We start from the raw sequence: 19,268 nt of genomic DNA, 5'->3' as shown, positions 1-19,268 counted from the left end.
CTAAGTCCCACCCGGTTGTTAAGGTCCGGCTGGGACTTAGTTAAGTTTGCCTCGAAACAGGAAATTGATCGTCAGTTGCATTCTGGAATGCAAATACTTATATAGTATCCAGACTCAGGCTCAACTGGGCATGACTGAAATAAACCCTGACAATAAACAAACATACTTCAACAACTGATTTAGAGCCCAGCTGGAGAGAGAAGCCGCAAGAGGTGTGAAGGGGACCCCCAGGGAAGTTTGTGAATTAGACGTCTACATATTCTCATAGGCCATCAGTCGCCTATAGTTTCGACGTTGTGGTTCTGCGCGTTCAATATTGCTGGCATCAGTTAGGATAGACATCGCAAATCGTCACAATGATAAGACTTCTGGTACCATTCCCTGTTAGAACTAGAGAGACTTTGACGCAATGAAAGGACTCGTGAAGATGACCGGAGGCAGGTATTCGCGTGCCCAAGGTTTTTCATCGCTTAACACTTGAATAAAGCAACTGCCTATGTCGAACTGGACTCACAGTCGATTGTCCATTAAAAGTCAAACCGAGGTCAAGGTCCCTCGCATTTCACCTTCAACGGTTCTTAGGTGATTATATGGCAGATTATTCCTCAAAACCGTGCAAAGAAGTGGCAGATGGGCTTACGAAAGCGTATTTGAAGTAGCATTGCAAGCTACAAAATGTCTATCCACCGGTCGCACACGACACCCACCCATATAAAATGTGCGGATTGGACATGAAGCACATCCGCTTGGATGAAGTCAGGTGGGTTACTTTCTTCACGCTGACATCTGATCTTTCAACTGTTCCTCTCGCCTCCCGCCTCAAAGCTTGTTGCGAGATTTAGATGTCTTCAGCCAAAGTTAGCATGTGAAATATTCCGCAAGTTGGCTTAAGCAACATCCTTCACGAAACTGGATGCAAGTAAGTAAGTGATTCTGGCTTAAATTGAAATATTCTCTGATGCTGTTTGACTTCGGCGCCCTGCTTGAACTTCCTAAGTCACCGGCTGAGACTTGATTGTTACTGACATCTTCTAGTAGGTTCTCAATATCTTACAAAAGCAGTCTAAGCGGGATCGATGTATTTTTATCTCAAGATGAGCGTAGAAATCTGTCGGGGTTCGGGTTACGTCAACAGGAAAGACACAAATATCATATCATTCCGGATCAGCTTGATGAACCTATACAAAAGCTCTGGAAAACAATCCTGTGTTTATTTCAGAGCACGGGGAATTCTCGGATGCAGCTCACAGCGCCGGTAGGCATATATTGGTGAAGGCGCTTGAGATTATCTCTCGAAGAAAGATAATATAATGGTATATGAAGGTAAGGCTGACGACTACTGTACCAAGAGTATCAGTTATGATTGATTGAGGTATGGTTTGTAGCATTCAGTGTTTTTCTCATCGGATAAGGCCGTGTAAAGGGAAAATAAGAAATCTGCTCAAATCCACAATGGCAAGGTATAGGCACCTCTGCCCCCCCAATCCCAGCGACGCTTCAACAGCGCGCGCAACTACCTATTGTTTGATCTGAGACAACAGGAGCTCTGCTGAGAAAGTGCAAAGACCTAATTAGGAGTGCAAACTCCGAGAGCTAGGAAGTATTCGGCCAACTTGCTAAGCTTATTAGAAAAGGAACATTGGCAAGATCTCATCCTTCATCAAGGCTACTGGAGCAGAAGACTCATGCAATGAAAAAGTAGCTGCTGTTGGGACGTTTCAATGACCCCTTCATCATCCATCAATCAAAAAGTGACTTTCGGGAAGTATCATGTAACTAGGTTCAACATCACGCTGAGCGTTTGAAGAAGGTGAAAGGATACTTGGGCGCTATGATATATAATGTAACACTTACAGACAAGGATGTGTTGTTCGAAGCTACGATACGGTGATCATTGCGAAGAAGAAGTTACATCACAGGCACTCCTTTTAACACAGGAGAGGTTTACAGGGGCAAACTCAATCACTCAACCATGTTGTTAACGTCCCTGGGGGATAGATTCCACTAAGACTAACCATTCCATCAACCAAAAATTCATCGCATGTATCTGAGTTTGAGGACAACGTGATTATAACAACTTCTGAAATATCATCTTCTTTCAATAAATAAGATAAGACAAGTGAGTGAATTCATACCCATAATTTTGATCCCAAAATAGGAGGATTAAGAACATAAGTATGTAGCACATTAGATGGTTTAAATGTGGAATTTCCAAAGTTTAAATGTGACTAGGCTGCTCAAGGAATTTGACCATATATATGGCTAAAGAATTGAAAATAAATTACTCAGAGATGTAATGAAACTCATTCTGCAATGATCTTTAACCTGGTTTGAAATTGGTCAAGAAGGTATTGAGCAAAGCATTGTCAACATTAGCAAGAAGAGTGATTATCATTGGATTCTCCCTTCTCTTGCGACAATACAATGTGCCTTCCACTTATTGGCAAGGGTGCAAGACACGATGGTCATTTCCTATGTTTTTAGATACATACCAACCATGACCAGAAGAATTTTTCTATTTAACAGAAGACCTCTCTTATTTCGCATATTTTCTGATTCATTTCGTCAGTGATCTTTGCGATGACCTCAAACCCTCTGTGAGAAGTAGGCTTTTCATGACTCTGATTAGTTGATTTGGTTTGTCTGACCCGTTGATGACCCTCTCCTGACCTTTTTTCTCTGTTGGCTTATGAGTTCTGGGGATTTATATTCTAGGAGGTGGCTAAACGTCTATTTCCTCATCTATAACGCCGCTCAGGTATGCTTCGACCACATCCTATCAGTCTAGCAAACATAATGCCATGAGAAGGCGCCGGGCACAAGCCAGCCAAGCATAACTTATATAAGCTTATATCCCCACAATTCGCCGGAAGCCCATTGCCATCAATCTGAGCTATCGGAATCGGATTTGAGCTTTACTATAAATATCTACTTTAAACCAATTGTTGTTTGGCCGCACCTCCCTAACGGTTCAAGCTGGTTCGAGTGTTACAAAAGAAACCTCTTAAAAGATTAATTCATGAGCCATTTTCTTGATCAGGCGTTGTGGATGAGGTTAAAGTAAGATATCAATGATCTGGCTTCCAAAATCTATTTACTAGATTGTATTTTGAATTTCTTTACATTTTCCGCCATTTTGAGGAGGATGGATCTCAGAGGCTTGATGTTTGTGTAGCTAGCGGGATCTATGTTGATTATTTAGATGACGATTGAATTGAATTTATGTATAGTATTAGAATGTGATATATGTGATTGTACTATGTGATATGTGTGTTATATGATCTGTGATTAAGTTGTGTAATCTTGACCTGAATTGTGTTGAGTCTCTCTTCTGAGTTGAACTTGAAGCTAATCTTTCTATCACGGACTTTCACTTAACCCTCTCGTCCGTCTTCTCATCCCTTATCCTCACTTGGAACCTCCTCTCAACTTCCGATGGAGTTCTCTTCTCCGTCTAACTCTGATAGAACAGCAGCTCAACCTGAGAATCTATCCCCGACCAGTCAAGATGATGAACCATCTGTACGTGCTTTGATGACTGTTTCTATACCTGGTGCCTTTCTTACAATGAATATGAATACTGTCTTCTTTAGTTTTTTGTTGAGGCGTTATACGCTTTCAATGGTAGCGACACTGCATCCCTCTCGTTCCAAAAGGGTGATATCATAGAAGTTTTAACCCAGCTGAGCTCTGGTGAGCAGTTCCTGCTTCAAGCACTTCGATCTTATACGTTCCCCTGACCAACATGAATATCTTTTTTCGGATACATTTGACTTTGACTCTCTAGGCTGGTGGGATGGTGTTGTTTGGCGACAAAGAGAACGCGGCTGGTTCCCGAGTAATTACGTCCGACGCATCAGTGATAAAGAAGCGGAATCAGCTAGGGCACAGCTTGACATTGCTCTCAATCAAATCAAACCCGAAGATGACTTATCTAGCAACACTTTAAGCCGAGATCCATCAACATCATATTCTTCTCGAATGAGTGTTGCCAGTAGTATTTGGGATGGTCATGGTCAGATGAATGAGACCGAACTCAACTCAAGCACCCCGAACTCACAGAACGTCATCAACAACCTTGAAGATGAATCACCTGATAAAGTAAATCAAACTTTGGAATCTCCATCGCCATCACAGCAACAGCAACAGATGGCCGACTGGGTTGATTGGCTTCCAAGAGTGACTAACAACGGTCAGATACACTATTACAATTCACTCACAGGAGAAATGGCCTCGGAGATGCCATCAGCCGATGATGATCCCGATTATGATGACTCACGCCCTCCATCAACGTACATGGGTTCCGTCGGTCGTTCTCAATTCCTTCGTCGCGATTCACTCGCTTTTCTCGAGGACCATGGCTTTGGGCCTGAACAACTTTCACGACATGGCTTATTGCCATCCATCACCGACAAGTCTCATCTTGCATCGACCGACATGAGGAACCGCGCTCGCTCTGTCGGCCATCCCAGTGCCAGTATCAGTAGCAAAAACCGCCTGAGTACCTCGACCCTCACTGATGGCAACTCCCTCTTGACTAATCGAATCACAAACAACGTGGCATCAGGCTCTTTGAGTCACCGGAACTCCTATGAGAGTTCCATTTCGCATCGTCCCACGTCACTCCCCCGATCTGTCCACGAAGATCAAATCGATATGATTACTGATCGGTCTGACAAACTTGAGTCTGTAAATGCACGATCACGAACCCATTCTGCTAGGCATTCGGCGGGACGCTCTGTGGATCTATCCACGTCTTTTTCCTCGTCAGATCTTGACCGCTCGGGGTCAGATGTATTCTCAATCTCCGATCAAATCAAGTCAAGACTGCGATCGTCCTTGGCTCTTCCTTCAGCGCCTACTCTTAAAGACCTCAGGGCGGAAGTTCAGGCGGCTATCGATGCTATCACTGATATTACTGCTCCTTATCCTGATGAGTACCTTGCGAAGCTACTGGCTTCCAATTCGAATCAGCACCCTTTGACCGAGCTTGGAACTATCGCCCTTCGAGATCGTCTTTCGGCTGGATCGTTGAACCTCGGGTCAAAGATTCGCGCAATGCTACAGGCCAGCTGTCAATTAGACACTGCAGTTTTCTCTGCTTCGCGCAATTCGTTCCCCTCAGTCGGCCATACAGTTTTTCCCAGTCCGGTGGCTCCGTCGATTGCGCCTTCAACGTCCTCTTACCTCAGCCAGCTAGACTCCAACTCACCTATCGTACCACCTTCACCCTCCACTTCTTTTGCTTCTACGATCCATCACACAATCTATCCAGAGCTGAAGCCTCTTACTCGGAAAATAGCTTCCACATTATCCAAGCTCACACTTTCTACTCGTGCCCTTTGGGGACTGCTATCTACACCTCCAAGCGTCCCGTCCGCTCCAGAAGACCCCAACCAGCTCACCGGTCAATTTTCTGATCCAACTGATATCACGCAAGCTCAAGTCGATCAAAAATTCACATTACAGATGCGATTTAGTTTGGAACAGAAGTTGAGATCAGAATGCAAAATGGGCATAACTGATATATCTGCCAACGTCGATTTATTCTTCAATCACTTGGAATTGCTTCTGGCAGAGAGTAAGAATAGTGAACTGTCTCAGTCCGTCAATACTTCCTCGCCTTCCTATCACGCTCCTCGACATGCATCTGCACATTTAAGTATGCCCCTCGATTCTGTCTTCCTACCTGGTGGCACAAAAGGTGGTAATTGGAAAGCATCTGGCTTCGACACATCCAATAGTTTCATGACACAATCTTCATCGCAATCATCGCTAGCGTCACCTTCTGACAGAGTATCCAGATCGTCTACTATATTCACAAACCCACCAAATATACGGTTGACTTCAGATTGGTTCAACCAACAGATCGCCCCATTGATACTCGAAGCCATTGATATGTCCAAGGCAATTATAGATATTTGGTCGCGTGAAAGTGAACAAGACGCGAACCAAGGATCAGCAGCTTCAACTGCGCATCACAATATGAATCTCGCATCTCATGATGCCCAGGACTGGTTGGACACCTTGTTTTCGCATGTGTCAGAATTAATGGACTCGACTGGAACTTTGATGGCAAAGCTAGAGATGATTAATGTATCGTTTAGCTTGAATGTGGATTTGGATCAGTTTTTATGGCTCGATTCGCAACGTGCTTCAATGCACAATGCCCCTCCCGGAGTCCCGCCAGTCGAATATACGACAGAGACTTTGAAACGCTTGCACTCGAGTCGACATTTGGTGGATGAATACCAGAAAGCTAAGCAGGGTCTCTACGACTTGGTCGCTGAACTTGCCCAAGCTTCTCATGCACTCATCACCTCTTCGGATAACTGTGGATCTGTACCTGCGAGGTCTCACGCTCAGCCACCTTCTGCTTCACCACTCTTCGCCATCTATACACCGCTCCCCAATGAACTTCCTGTATCATCTCTGTCGACCGTATTAAGCCGCCTCGCTATTGGATATGAAAATTTGAAAACAGCTTCTCAGGCGCTTGCTGCCGAAGCCGATGCGCAATCAAAGCTCAGTTCAGACTTTGGACATAATCAAGCTGTCAAACAATTTCTCACCACGCGCACTATTCCCAAACGTGTAACCCCTACACACAGTTCTGTGACCAAAGCTATCGAGAGTCCGAAGGGACCTCGACGTTGTAACAGCTTGCACGGTGTAGGTCTAGCTATCAGCAATACCTCCTGCCCCTCCTCGCCCAAACTACAACGACTGTCGAGAGGTATTGACGAGGAGCAAGCTGAAGACGAGACGTCATATGATTATTCGACGCAAGATACTTCAACCGAATTGACGTCTAGTCTTGCCTGTGGCCAAAAGCTACATCCTTCAAGCTTTACATCTGCAGGGAGTCTGGAAACTGCGGACAGGGTGTCCATGGAAAGTTCGAAGAGAACATCTTTAGCAGCGGCATCGGTTTGGTCCCGTCGGACTTCTTCTTCAGCAAGATCGGATAAAAGTTTAGATTGTCTCGCCAATTTCAAAGGTCAACCTCTCGATCTTCCTGCGCTCTCGAACGATGGCGATCGTCCAACATCAGGTGTGTGATGCATGATCTCAGAGGTCTAAGTGATATTGATCATGGATTGTTTATTTTCGTTTAGGCTCATCTCGATCTCCCACAAGGTCGAGGAAGTTGGCCAAATTTTTTGGAGAAGACACTGCTGGTCAAATCGTCGGAGCACAGCCGGCATCCGCTAAGCCAGCGTTCTTGATGCCAGACTACGCCGTGGAAGATATCTCCTTTAACGTTGATAATCAAGTTCGGGGTGGAAGCCTGAGAGGCCTGGTCATCAAACTCACATCTCATGAAGGACGTAAGCCGGCACAAATTACATTCTCAAACACTGTTGAATGCTAAATTGACGTGCGCGATGTATTTACAGCCGATGTACCTTTCTTGCGGGTCTTTCTTATGACCTATCGCACGTTCACAACATCGCACGATTTCCTTAATCTGCTGTTTGAGCGTTATCATCAACAACCACCGCCAGACCTCACAGCAGATGAATTGAAGATGTGGTCGGATCAAAAACAGAAGGTGATTAAAATTCGGTAAGTATCACTTTTCCACTTGTCGCCAAGCTACCGGCTGACTGGTTTTCATCAGTGTGGTCAATGTGATGAGAACTTGGATAGAATCACATCTATCCGACGAGGACGCCGAGGGCATATTGCAAAGGATTATCGAGTTTGCCACTCGAGATATGGGTGACTCGAGCTTGTCTAAGCAGATCACTCTAACATGTGAGAGACGAGTGAGTTATGTTTTACTACTTCACAATATCAAAGCACTTGTTCAGCAGGAATAAACGTTTTCACCCAAATATCCAGCAATCGCGAGGACCCTCATCCAAACTCCTGCCAGTCCCATCCGGAAATCCACCACCCACAATCGTTCCCCGAAATACTCGCAAGATCAAATTCCTCGACATTGATCCCCTCGAGTTGGCCAGGCAGTTGTCTCTCGTGGAATCTAAACTTTTCTGTCAAATTCAAGTAAATGAGTGCTTAGGTAAAGCATGGCCTAAGGAGTTTGCTAAGGAGGGAACGCCTCATATCACCGCAATGATTGATATGAGTAATGCGGTGAGTGATTCTAGACATTGCGTTGATCTCATGACACTTAAACATTGGTAGCTGACGTATGATTTCATAATGCATAGCTTACTCGTTGGGTCGCAGAGACGATTCTTAGCCAGCCTGAACAGAAGAAGCGTGCAAATACCATCAAACACTTCATCTTGATAGCTGAAGTGAGATATCCCATTCTATCGTGTCTGTTTATATGCTCACTCACGATCTTTTCGCTGTCTTTTCCGTGATCGACTTATTCCGATAGCGATGCCGCAACCTCAATAACTTCTCGACTCTGATGCAAATTATCGCTGGTTTGAATTCGACCCCGATCTACCGATTACGGAGAACATGGGAGACGATTCCTCACAAAATCTTGACTTTGTTTGGCCAGTTAGGCGCTGTGATGAGCCCAACAAAGAACTATGCTACTTATCGGGACACTATAAGGAACATGGCACCACCATGTGTCCCCTTTGTGGGTAAGTGGGTTTAACTTACTCAAGTTCCACCTCCGAAACCGCCTAATATGACCGTCGGTATCCAATTAGGTGTTTATCTCACCGATTGGACTTTCATTGGAGATGGAAATCCAGATAATCTTCGAGAAAAGCCACATCAAATCAATTTCAACAAACGTCAAAAAGCTGCTGAATTGATCGTTCAAATTCAATCTTATCAATCTATGCCATATCAATTAACACCCGTACCTGTGATTGTCAAATTTCTTGAAGAAAGTCTTGACAATCCACGTGATGAGAAAGAGTTATATGACATGAGTTTAGATATTGAACCCCGTGAACGAGATGATGAAAAAATTGCTCGGCTATTAGCAGAGGTAGGTTTCGATTCTCAGATAACAAATGCCTGGAAATTTGACCTCGCTGACGATTTTTTCCTTTGTCAGTCTGGCTTCCTTTGATTTACAAGGATCAAGTCAAAGTCAATTTCCCATTCCTTCTTATCAAACAAATACCCATCGTGGCATTCGGAATTCTCCATCCTCAGCCTCTTCGTTATATGTTCGATGACTATCTCTTTGATGATCTGATGGCCTATTCTTCTTTCATCTATATGAATTGTAAAATGTGATACATAATGATTTCATTTTCGTTGGCTTCGTTTGCACTTGGTTTGATACATATCTCAATGATTTATCGAAAAAAGAGGCTGATACAAAAAGATTCCTAAAATCTAAGCTTGTAGTCTCTTTTTACCTTTGTCTGCATCTCTTCTGCCTTGGATCATTTTTTTGTTTTTTGTAGTAATTAGTAGTTGATAGAATTTTTATATTCATGAGCTTATATGATATAGTTCATGTGTAATGTTGTGATTTTGTTTGTTTGTGTGTGATTTTATTGAATTTCTTTTGTTTCTATATAGCTGGTCCCCCAGGTTTTTTTGGTTGTTTGTCTTTGTGATAATGTTTGTGTGAAAATCAGTTCTCAATTTTCTGGAATGAAATTACATCTCTCGTATATGTTGATTTGGTGATCAAGAAAAGCATTCAATGATGAAGATTTTTTGAAAAAATATGAAAACCTTTCCAAAATTGATCATACATATCTTGTATAAAAAGGCATCAAAAATATGTGGTAATTAATTTGAACTGAGGCTGCCCAAACAGAATGCTAGATGACTCGGAAGACGAAGATCAGAAAATGAATATAATGTTAATTCGCACATTCTGTAATTGGATAAGTAGTTTGTATCAAACCTCTTCAAGCTGCCATGTGTTTTTCAATGTTACTTATCATGGAAGCATCTTGATGTATGAAGGATATTTCAGTATATACTTCTCAATCTAGTCCTATCCATTACCAAACCACTGACTTTCACCCAAAAATGTCTACCTAATGAAAAGTTTGAAAAGTTCTTTCCATATATTATCAGGTCCATGCTTAATCTTTCTCCCAAGCCCTGGGAATTTCTGTTTTGTAGACAAGTGCATTGAAATAATTCGGAAGAAAAGATCAGACCCCACAACAAAGAAGGTCATAAACGTATCCCCAATCCATCTTCCCTTGAAGAATTTTAGATAAAATGGTCACTCAAGGGTACCTCAATAATTCAATTGTCCATGAAACACCCATCATCAGCCACCCTCTAGACTTGTCTGATTGCTTTGTTGTTGCTTCTGAGAAAGATCATCAATAAGGATATACTATTACCATCCACAGCTATGAGCAGTACTAATAGGCATTTAGGACAAACTCACCATCTTTCAACATGTCAAGTTCCTTTTGATCATCTGGATGACTGTTCTTGTCTGTCATTCGAGCTTGAGATTTGAGGGGGAGATTAATCATTGAAAAAATATGAAGGGGTTCATAAAATTTGATTTGGAAAACACATACTGCACGGCCATCTAGTCTTTCCCTATGTGATTTTGTTGTCTGACTTGTTGCAAAAAAAAGATTCAAGAACTTGTCTTTGAAAAAGCTGATAGTCATTGACAAACAACTGAACGTACAAAGCTACCCTGTTTTGAGAGGAAAAAAGGAGTACCAGATCAATCTCCAAGAAATTGAATCTCGTCTCAAGGTTCCAAATGACTCTAGAGTGAATTAGTCCAAGGTAGAAGTATCGACAGTTCTTTCCGGCGGCAGGCAAAGACATCAAACCGTACTACCACAATCTTATCATCCAAATTTGTGATGAAATCTCCGACAAACTTAAAGTTTGGGGTCTGCATTTGTCTCAACGTCAGACTTTGCTCTTGCCTCCCAAGTCCCTGGGATGACAGCTCTTGCTTCCAAGTTGCTGATCTGGTGTACCTCTTAACGGAGTCCTTGCCCTCAGGAGATCCCGTACATGTTGCATTCACTAAAAAAGTCTGAATTACTCGGACTAACAAACAATCGCTTTCCCAAAGTGTGTGGTATTGGGATACAAAACAGATTTATGTCAGATTTTGATCCAAAGACGTGTCCACTTTATCTAGCTTATGTATTATCTCTGGAGGGTTTTCTCTAGCAGGTGTAAAGCATTTCATGGTTTGAATTGCTTTCCAGGTTGTGCGGTTTTCCCTAGGCAAACCCAACTCTTCCCCTAAGGGAATGCATTAGGTTTCTTGGAGGTGCCCCCCAGCCATGAGGTACCGGGGGGTAGGACAACCGGGCCTCCGTAGATGGGGTGCTCTGCACAGTGTGGTGATCAATTTAAGGGATCAATCAAAAAATTCATTATTAGTAGTTTACCAGTTTACCAGAAAATTTGAAATGGAGGTTTTTGGATCAATTGAAGCTCTTATGGGCTTATGTATTGGTCATTGGGTTAACATTACATCATTTTATTTCACATTACTTATTAAGATCATTAAAGTACGATGGACCAGAGAGGAGGGTGGAGGACAAACCCCAAACCCCAAACCCCAAACCCGGTACAGACTGTACAGACTGTACAGCTTGTTAGTCACTACACAACGTACCCTTTACCCACAGTTACACGCCCTCACCACAAAACCAATTTTGTGCACAGATCGCCATTTTGTTCAGCAATGAGAATGATGTATTGTTATCCATGCCCACACGCACTTCTGATTATATACTCTTGATCACTGTCCACCTCTTACAAGCCTTGAGGCGTGATCCATCTATGTGTCTGGTTTGCAACACAGACCACCTTGTACCGCTTGAAATTAATGATGCGTCTTCATTTTTTGGGAGTTTGTTTTCTGATCAACTTTCTCTAAATACTTAGTTCAATTGATCATCTTTGCTTCATTTTCTAACAATGGCTCCAAGTATACCTAATCCCGATCTTGATTCTCCTCTATGTCGTTGTTGTGGTGAAGATTACCCAGGTAGAAATACGACTCGACTGATTTGTGACCCATGTCAATGGAATAAGGACAACCCAACCGGCATCAACAAAATGGTACCTTGTCTTTTCTGCTCAGCCCAGTTTGAGGTCCTCAACACTCGATTGTGTGGTCGATGCAAGAAAAATCCAAAGGCAGTTGCGTTTCTTAATCAAGCCTCTGGGCCAGATCTCAATCCAGCATCTTGTCCATCACCAGCTAAATCAATCATGTCGCCAAACAATCTCAGTTCTCAACACTGCTTTATCTCACCATCCAAGACATCTATCACCTCAAGTTATCAACCTTTGATCCATTCCAGATCTTCACTTACCTCAAGCTCTCACACATTGGCACCGCTTGCACTCAACACGGCTACACCCGCCTCAGCTCATTATGGAATGCAAGTTGAGAATAGTGTTCAAAGAGCAATTGCACAGGCTAATGAGCTTCAATCTCGCCAACGTCAACTGCAAATTTCTAATTATCAAAGGGGAGCTGTTCCATACCCATCCAATCCTGAAGCCAGAGGATCTGCAAGATCAAAGATGAAGAGAGGATTGGAATCAAAGCAACAAAAAACCACTGGATTTATAAAGATCAACCTTGCTTATATTCTTAATTCTGAACTCATTGAAACTGAATTAATTGGTTCAAGCTTTGATTATGATCTCTCAAAGACACATTGGATGCTTGATTTGACTACCGAGGTCTGTGATTACTTTAGAGATCATCCAACTTTTCCCTCACCTCAACAAGTATCTGAGCTTGAACTTCATAGCCTACCACCTTATTATAAAGACTGGTACTACCTAGGCGAATTAGGCAGGGGTAACTGTTTACCTAATTGGATTACCAAAAATTACCTTTGTTGCAGGTTGACTTCTGGACGTGCTTGCGAGAAGTTTGTGTTAATTTATGATGCAAATCAATATTTGACATCAACAGGCAAGAGAAATGTTGCAAATGAGGTCCTGGACTTGCCAATTCAGTCTTCTGCTTGTCCACAAAGCATGTCACTACGATCACATTCTATGAAAAGTGAGTTCTTCAACTTCAATCTCCAAAGCCTATCTTGATCATTCCCATCTGATTTTACTTGTATAGGAAAATCTGTTCATAAGTCTTCAGCTGCTATTTCTTCGGATTCAGAATCCTCAGTAGTTCTGCAAGAATCAAACAACTCCAACTCAATTGATGATCTTGGTGAGCAAGGTCTTTTTAAAATTTTCTTTTAGTGAATTCTCTAACTGCATGTCTTGGTTTTGATTTGAAGACTATACACCTCGTCCAAAAAGAGCCTTGAATGTAAAACGTCCTAAATCTAACATGCAATCTATCGAGACTCGGACATCACCTCCGACTGTACTATCAAAAGCAACTCAGACCTTCAGCCAAGTCATTGATGATCGTGTTGATATTTTGTGTCCTGAACCACTTCATCAAGTTATGAACAAGCTTATTGATGATTCTCGTGAGTAATACTTTGAACCCAAGTACCTCTCAAACACACAGTTGAATTGACTTTGATCATCAAAATCTAGCGGGTGGTGAAGTTGGATTTTCCGACTTAGGAATCATGTGATTGCTTGGCAGAGGAATCTTCCTATTGTCACAAAGGCTCAGAACTGTTTAAGTCCTAGCTGGAAATTGGGTTCAATGCTTACAATCATTACAAAGGATTTGGACTCAAATAATATAAATCTACATGCAATTGAGCAGCTTACCTTTGAAAAATCAGAGGTAGTTTATTCCGTTGATCGTTCTGCTTTCATTGGGTCCGGGGCTTTCATGAATTGCTATGAAGCAAAGGTCTTGATTGATGGCCAAGCTCAAGAGATGGTTGCCAAGCAGGAATTGGATGCAAACATGACTCTTGAAAGCTATCAAGCTTTGGCTCAGCGCTATCTTGAAGCAGAAAGAAGCATCAATATGTTCAAGATGGCAATTGAGGCCAACTCGGGCAATATTCCATATAATGTGTGCAATCATTGTGATAAAATACGAGTGAGTTTTTTTTTGTGGAACTTTCTAAATATATTGCTTAGATTGGTCTCTTTTGTTAAGCTTGTCAAGAATTTCATTGTACATCGAGGACACACAGATGATCCTGGTCCAAAGGAGATTTATTTATTTGAGGAGAAGATCAAAGGGAAATTTGTCAAATACTTTGGTAATCTATTCTTTTCAATTGACGAGGAAAAGGAAAACAAGACCATCTATCAAATTATGCACACATTATCACATAAAACATATCATGACAATCATGGTAGATGGATGATTTCAGACCTTCAAGGAAATGAAGAAGGCCTTCTCACAGACATGGCAATCATTGATCAAGAGTATGTGTTCTTTGAAATCATGCTTTTCTTGTGTGCTATCCTCTAACTTGACCTGTGACAGATATCCGTGGACTATGGGAAACACCAACCGGCTTGGCCTGATTGGATTTCGTCTCACAGCTAAATGTAACTTTTTGTGTAAAAAACTTGGCCTCCCAGATCCTCGAAGTGCCAGATACCCTAAGGTTGTGAATGGCATGGTGGGAGCAGGTACGGAGAGTGAGTTCCTTGTGCTGGACTCTGATGCTGAGCGCTCGTGGGAATTGCTGTGTGGTGCCCGTACCCTTTCTACATAAACTCCTACTTGGAATTGTTTTTATCATTTTTCACCCAAAGAATTCACCATCAAGTTTGATCCAATTCTTGTTTCTTTAATTTCAAAAAATCACTAAGATATTGATCTACCCAAACTCAAACAAAAAATTACAATCAATATTAGATGTTTCTTTCCTAAATTTGAATTTTAAATTTACTCTTTTATGTCATAAAATAAACCCAGTGACACTTGCTTCAATCAATAAAAGACTGAGAATTGTGACCTTATTGATAGAACAGATATATACAAATAAAATTCCATCAGGAAGTCCCAAATTTCAAACTTGATCTTCTGCATCACCAGCAACTCTGAACCTTTCATCTCTGTTGTACTCCTCATATTCTCCATCAGAATTCAAAACTCCTTCAGGAAATTCATCTAAATCTACATTCATATACTTAATTATTTCCAGAACTGCTGTAAATACTGCCCATACATTGTTTAGAGTGATCTTGGATTCAATAAAACCTAGCTCTTGAATTATGTTTGAGACTGTGGAAGCAAATATGGGGGGAGTTATTTGAAATAATGTTTCTTCATCAAGGTAATAATGTGCTATCATATTTTGTACAAATTCTTTAGGAACCTGTAGCCCGCCTTCAGTCCCATCATACTGTTCAGGGGCGTAATGACAGACTTCAGGTGAAACACCTGTGGGAACAAGAGAATGCTTTTGTTTGGCGATACGGTTGAAGTTACGTTCCAGAATGAAGGAGTCTAATATTCTTTGAACAAGCCTTACAAATAAATGTAAGAACAAAGCCCTATAGAAGCAATAAAAATCATAATAAAAATCATGGGTTAAGTGGAAAGATTTAGATGAGAATTTTACGTACTTCTGGATAGCTTGTTTAGGGTCATATATCCCTTCAAACATTGCATTTATAATAAAGTCACAAATTGTTATGTTTTTTTGTATCATCAATTGTCCCCATAGCTGTTCAATTCTTTGATTGTGCTGAGATGTTGTGAATTGGTGTCTTCCTTCAGCTTCATCCCAATCTAACCCGCCAATGATATGAAGAAAAGTGATTTGGAAAGTTGCAATGTCACCGATTTCTGATCCTTTGTCAGTAGTCACCTTTTGAGGGCAAACTCCCATATCTTCAACTGTTCATAAGAATTGAACACCGATTCTTCAAGGATCATTATTGTTTGTTGCCACATGAAGTTTCAAAACCTTTTGGCTCCATGAATCAATAGCACCGTAGATACATATGCCAAAAGGCTTCAACTTGTTGTGACCATCCATAGACCAGACAAAATTAGGACCAGGAACATCATACAAACGGCAGTGTAGTTTACGGCAGTGTCTTTCTTCAAGGCCCTCTGGATATAGTTCTTTCATCATAGAATAAACTGTGTTACGATTACTCTTAAGACCATGGTCTATTTCAAACCCTTTCTGCATTGATCTGATACCAGCTGTTGCACGGGATCCTTCTACCTCTAATGACATTTGATCTTTAACTTCTTGCATAGATGTCAACCCTAATCCAATATCATCTTTTCGCCAGTTCAACCCCATCTCTTGACATAGTGTTTTGAGTTTATTGCTGGTGAATTCAGGTATCTTACAAACACATTGAATGTAACTGACTACTTCTTTTTTTTGTAGGCCGCGGGTATGACAGAGTTTGACTTGGCCAATGATTTCTGACTTTTTTTCATCTGTGTAATGTACATGTTGGTAGGTATGCAAATCCAGCTTGCTCAAGCGATACTTTAGCTGCCTTGGGGTTAAGTCGATGTTGTGCTTGTTTTTTAAAAGTTGAAGTAAGTCTGGTGGTGAGGTTTTGGTTTCACATGCTTCTCGGAGTATTGTGTCAATGTCAAAAACTTGGTCTACTGGTTTGGCTTGATCACAGTTGGGTAGAGCAGGTGCAAGATGATGATTTAAGTTATCCATTGCGTAAGAACTAGGAATACGGCAATTGATGCTTGAATTTACGGGAGATGAAGAGGAACATGAAAGGGACTTGTCACCGCTCGGGGAAAACAAGAGGATACTGGGAAACAAAAGATGTGAAACATACTCCGTGTTCCACGTCTCAATGTAATGTGTTCCATGTCTCAATGCAATTAAGTTCATCAATACATCACTGTGTCTCAAAAAGATTTACCTTACGTGATTGGTGGGGTAAAAGAGTAATGCACTAGTGAAGTTTCTGGGTTGCTTCAAATCATTGGGGAGGCTTAAAAGATTCATTCAGTATCAGGCCAGTGATCAGGTCTCCTGGATCCTCTACCATAAATAATTTCCTAGGCGTACAGAAGTACTAAAGGAAAAGATTCAAGTATTGAAGAATCCATGCAGCTATGAGTAATTTCCTAGGTGTACGGAAGTACTAAAGGAAAAAATCAGGGTTGCAAAAATGGTTGTCAAAAATCCATGTTACTGTGAACAATTTCCTAGGCGTACAGAAGTACTAAAGGAAAAGATTCAAGTATTGAAGAATCCATGCAGCTATGAGTAATTTCCTAGGCGTACAGAAGTACTAAAGGAAAAAATCACGGCTGCAAAGATGGTCATCAAAAATCCACACTACTATGAAGAATTTCCTAGGCATACAGAAGTACTGAAGGAAAAGATTCAAGTATTGAAGAATCCATGCAGGTACAAGTAATTTCCTAGGCGTACGGAAGTACTAAAGGAAAAAATCGAGGCTGCAAAGATGGCTGTCAGAAATCCATGCTGCTATGAATAATTTCCTAGGCGTACAGAAGTACTAAAGGAAAAGATTCAATGGCAGCAAAGATGTGCAGTGTAGGTTGCTACAAGTATGGCTGGCTAAGCAAAATTAAAGTGGTTAGTTGCATCAAAACAAAATACTTAGACTTGTTAATTTATTTGAAGGTAGATAAGCAAAGCTTACCTCGAAATCTTTGAAGATTGAGGTGATAAGAGTTAAGTTTATGAGATATAAAACGTTCATTGAAATGTGAGTTTGGAGAATGGTAGATAATAATTGTTTTCGATGTGTTAAAAAGTTAAATGAAATTGACGTGAAATGGATCAGTAATGTATGGTTTGAAGCAAATTCACACTACACAAAATATAATATTTTCTGGGCAGAAAATTACATTATTGATACACAAAAATATTGAGAGGCCAGGAGAAGGGCAAAAAATGAATAAAAATATGCATCTTGTTCCCTGCGTTGAGAACTTCACTCTGCATATTTTTCCGTATTTTTACAGTCCATATTGATAAGTGTACTAACAATAAACCTTCATAATCATCCAATTACAACCTGTAACAAGCACTGAAATTTGGCTCATTAGTGTTTAAAGAAACTTTTGATTTCTGAAAACACCTATAACTTTGTCAAATCTGCCTCAAAACACTCGATTTTAAGTGCATTAGAAAGCTGAACTCCACCTCACGAACTTTCATAAGATCAAGAACTATGTAGCTAGTATGACAATCATTCTATGGATCTGAATGTACAAATGTATAAAAAAGATGATATCTTTTTTAGCAAACCAGCATGCTGTGTGGTCCTATTATGAACTATTTGGAGGACAACTCCAGCTTACCAATGCACCCAAAATCGAGCGTTTTGGACCGGAATTGAAAAAGTTATGAGTATTTTGAGAAATCAAAAGTTTCTCTAAACACTAATGAGCCAAATTTCAGTGCTTGTTACAGGTTGTAATTGGATGATTGTGAAGGTTTATTGTTAGTACACTTATCAATATGGACTGTAAAAATACGCAAAAATATGCAGAGTGAAGTTCTCAACGCAGGGAACAAGATGCATATTTTTATTCATTTTTTGCTCTCCTCCTGGCCTCTCAATATTTTTGTGTATCAATAATTTAATTTTCTGCCCAGAAAATATTATCTTTCTTGTAGTGTCAATAAGTATCAAGAGGGGATTTGCTGGAAAAATTTACATGCGTGTGACGAGGTGAACAAACAGCCAGAAGTGCTTAATGAAGGAAGACTTATATAGCAAAAGTGCAGAGGACTGATCCGGAGAAAAACAATCCAGTACATTCTCAATTTCCACATGATCATCTTTTGGTAAAGTAGCACAGGGTGCTTTGACCAGATTGGCAGGGTCTTTCCTTTTGAGCATTTGACTGATGCATTAGGTAATCTCAACCCGGCTGTATAAACAGTTTGATCGTACTGGCTTTTAGAAATGCCCTGCAATCAGGGCAAAAGCACGCTTAGTTAAAAAAAATGCCACGGTGTGTAGCTCAAATAACATCTTTGTTTCAAAAGAGGGGTTTTGACTTGATTGGTGTGATCCTATCTTTTGAGCGTTTGACTGATTCATTGTATTCCGAAGAAACAGTCGCTTTTTGAATCGAAATCATCAATGTATATGGAACTAGGAGTACCGACCTGTACAATCTGTACAGGCTGTACCGGGTTTGAGGTTTGGGGTTTTGGGTTTGTCCTCCACCCTCCTCTCTGGTCCATTGTATTAAAGTTCATTCACAAACTTATTACAGAAAGAAAGAAAGAAAAACATAAGAAAAATTCAAAAATGTGGGTACAAAGGTTGGAAAATGGTTTTTAGGGTATTAATAATAGAGTTATGGGTTTTATGAGGTTTGAATATGAAAGAACAACATTATATTATACTGTAACAATTTTAATCTTGAAGTTTGATAAGAAGAAACAGAAGTTATTAGGGAAAAGGTACTTTTTCAAAGGTGGTAAACAAGGGGTATATGTGTAGTTCGTATATGTAATGGTGGT

The 19,268-nt window shown here is 40.9% G+C and overlaps 2 protein-coding genes across 2 annotated transcripts; both read left to right on the top strand.

Annotated features, from left to right (window-relative positions):
- Positions 1 to 6,731: 6,731 nt before the first annotated feature.
- Positions 6,732 to 9,568, top strand: MELLADRAFT_47097 (uncharacterized protein; the record flags this gene model as incomplete). Its single annotated transcript, XM_007406103.1, has 9 exons — positions 6,732 to 7,054; positions 7,119 to 7,331; positions 7,401 to 7,569; positions 7,625 to 7,781; positions 7,849 to 8,103; positions 8,181 to 8,270; positions 8,357 to 8,573; positions 8,643 to 8,929; positions 8,999 to 9,568. The coding sequence occupies 9 exons, from the start codon at positions 6,892 to 6,894 to the stop codon at positions 9,011 to 9,013; spliced, it is 1,566 nt and encodes a 521-aa protein (XP_007406165.1).
- A 2,258-nt stretch (positions 9,569 to 11,826) lies between these two features.
- MELLADRAFT_93589 (uncharacterized protein) lies at positions 11,827 to 14,531 on the top strand (the record flags this gene model as incomplete). Its single annotated transcript, XM_007406104.1, has 7 exons — positions 11,827 to 12,934; positions 13,001 to 13,099; positions 13,170 to 13,367; positions 13,438 to 13,448; positions 13,490 to 13,900; positions 13,970 to 14,235; positions 14,297 to 14,531. 7 exons carry the CDS (start codon positions 11,827 to 11,829, stop codon positions 14,529 to 14,531), a joined length of 2,328 nt encoding a protein of 775 aa, XP_007406166.1.
- Positions 14,532 to 19,268: the final 4,737 nt, after the last annotated feature.

Source organism: Melampsora larici-populina (genome assembly GCF_000204055.1).
Source record: "Melampsora larici-populina 98AG31 unplaced genomic scaffold MELLAscaffold_5, whole genome shotgun sequence".
NCBI lineage: Eukaryota > Fungi > Basidiomycota > Pucciniomycetes > Pucciniales > Melampsoraceae > Melampsora > Melampsora laricis-populina.
The sequence above is the reverse complement of the archived record's forward strand: the minus strand, read 5'-3'. Positions and strand labels throughout refer to the sequence as shown.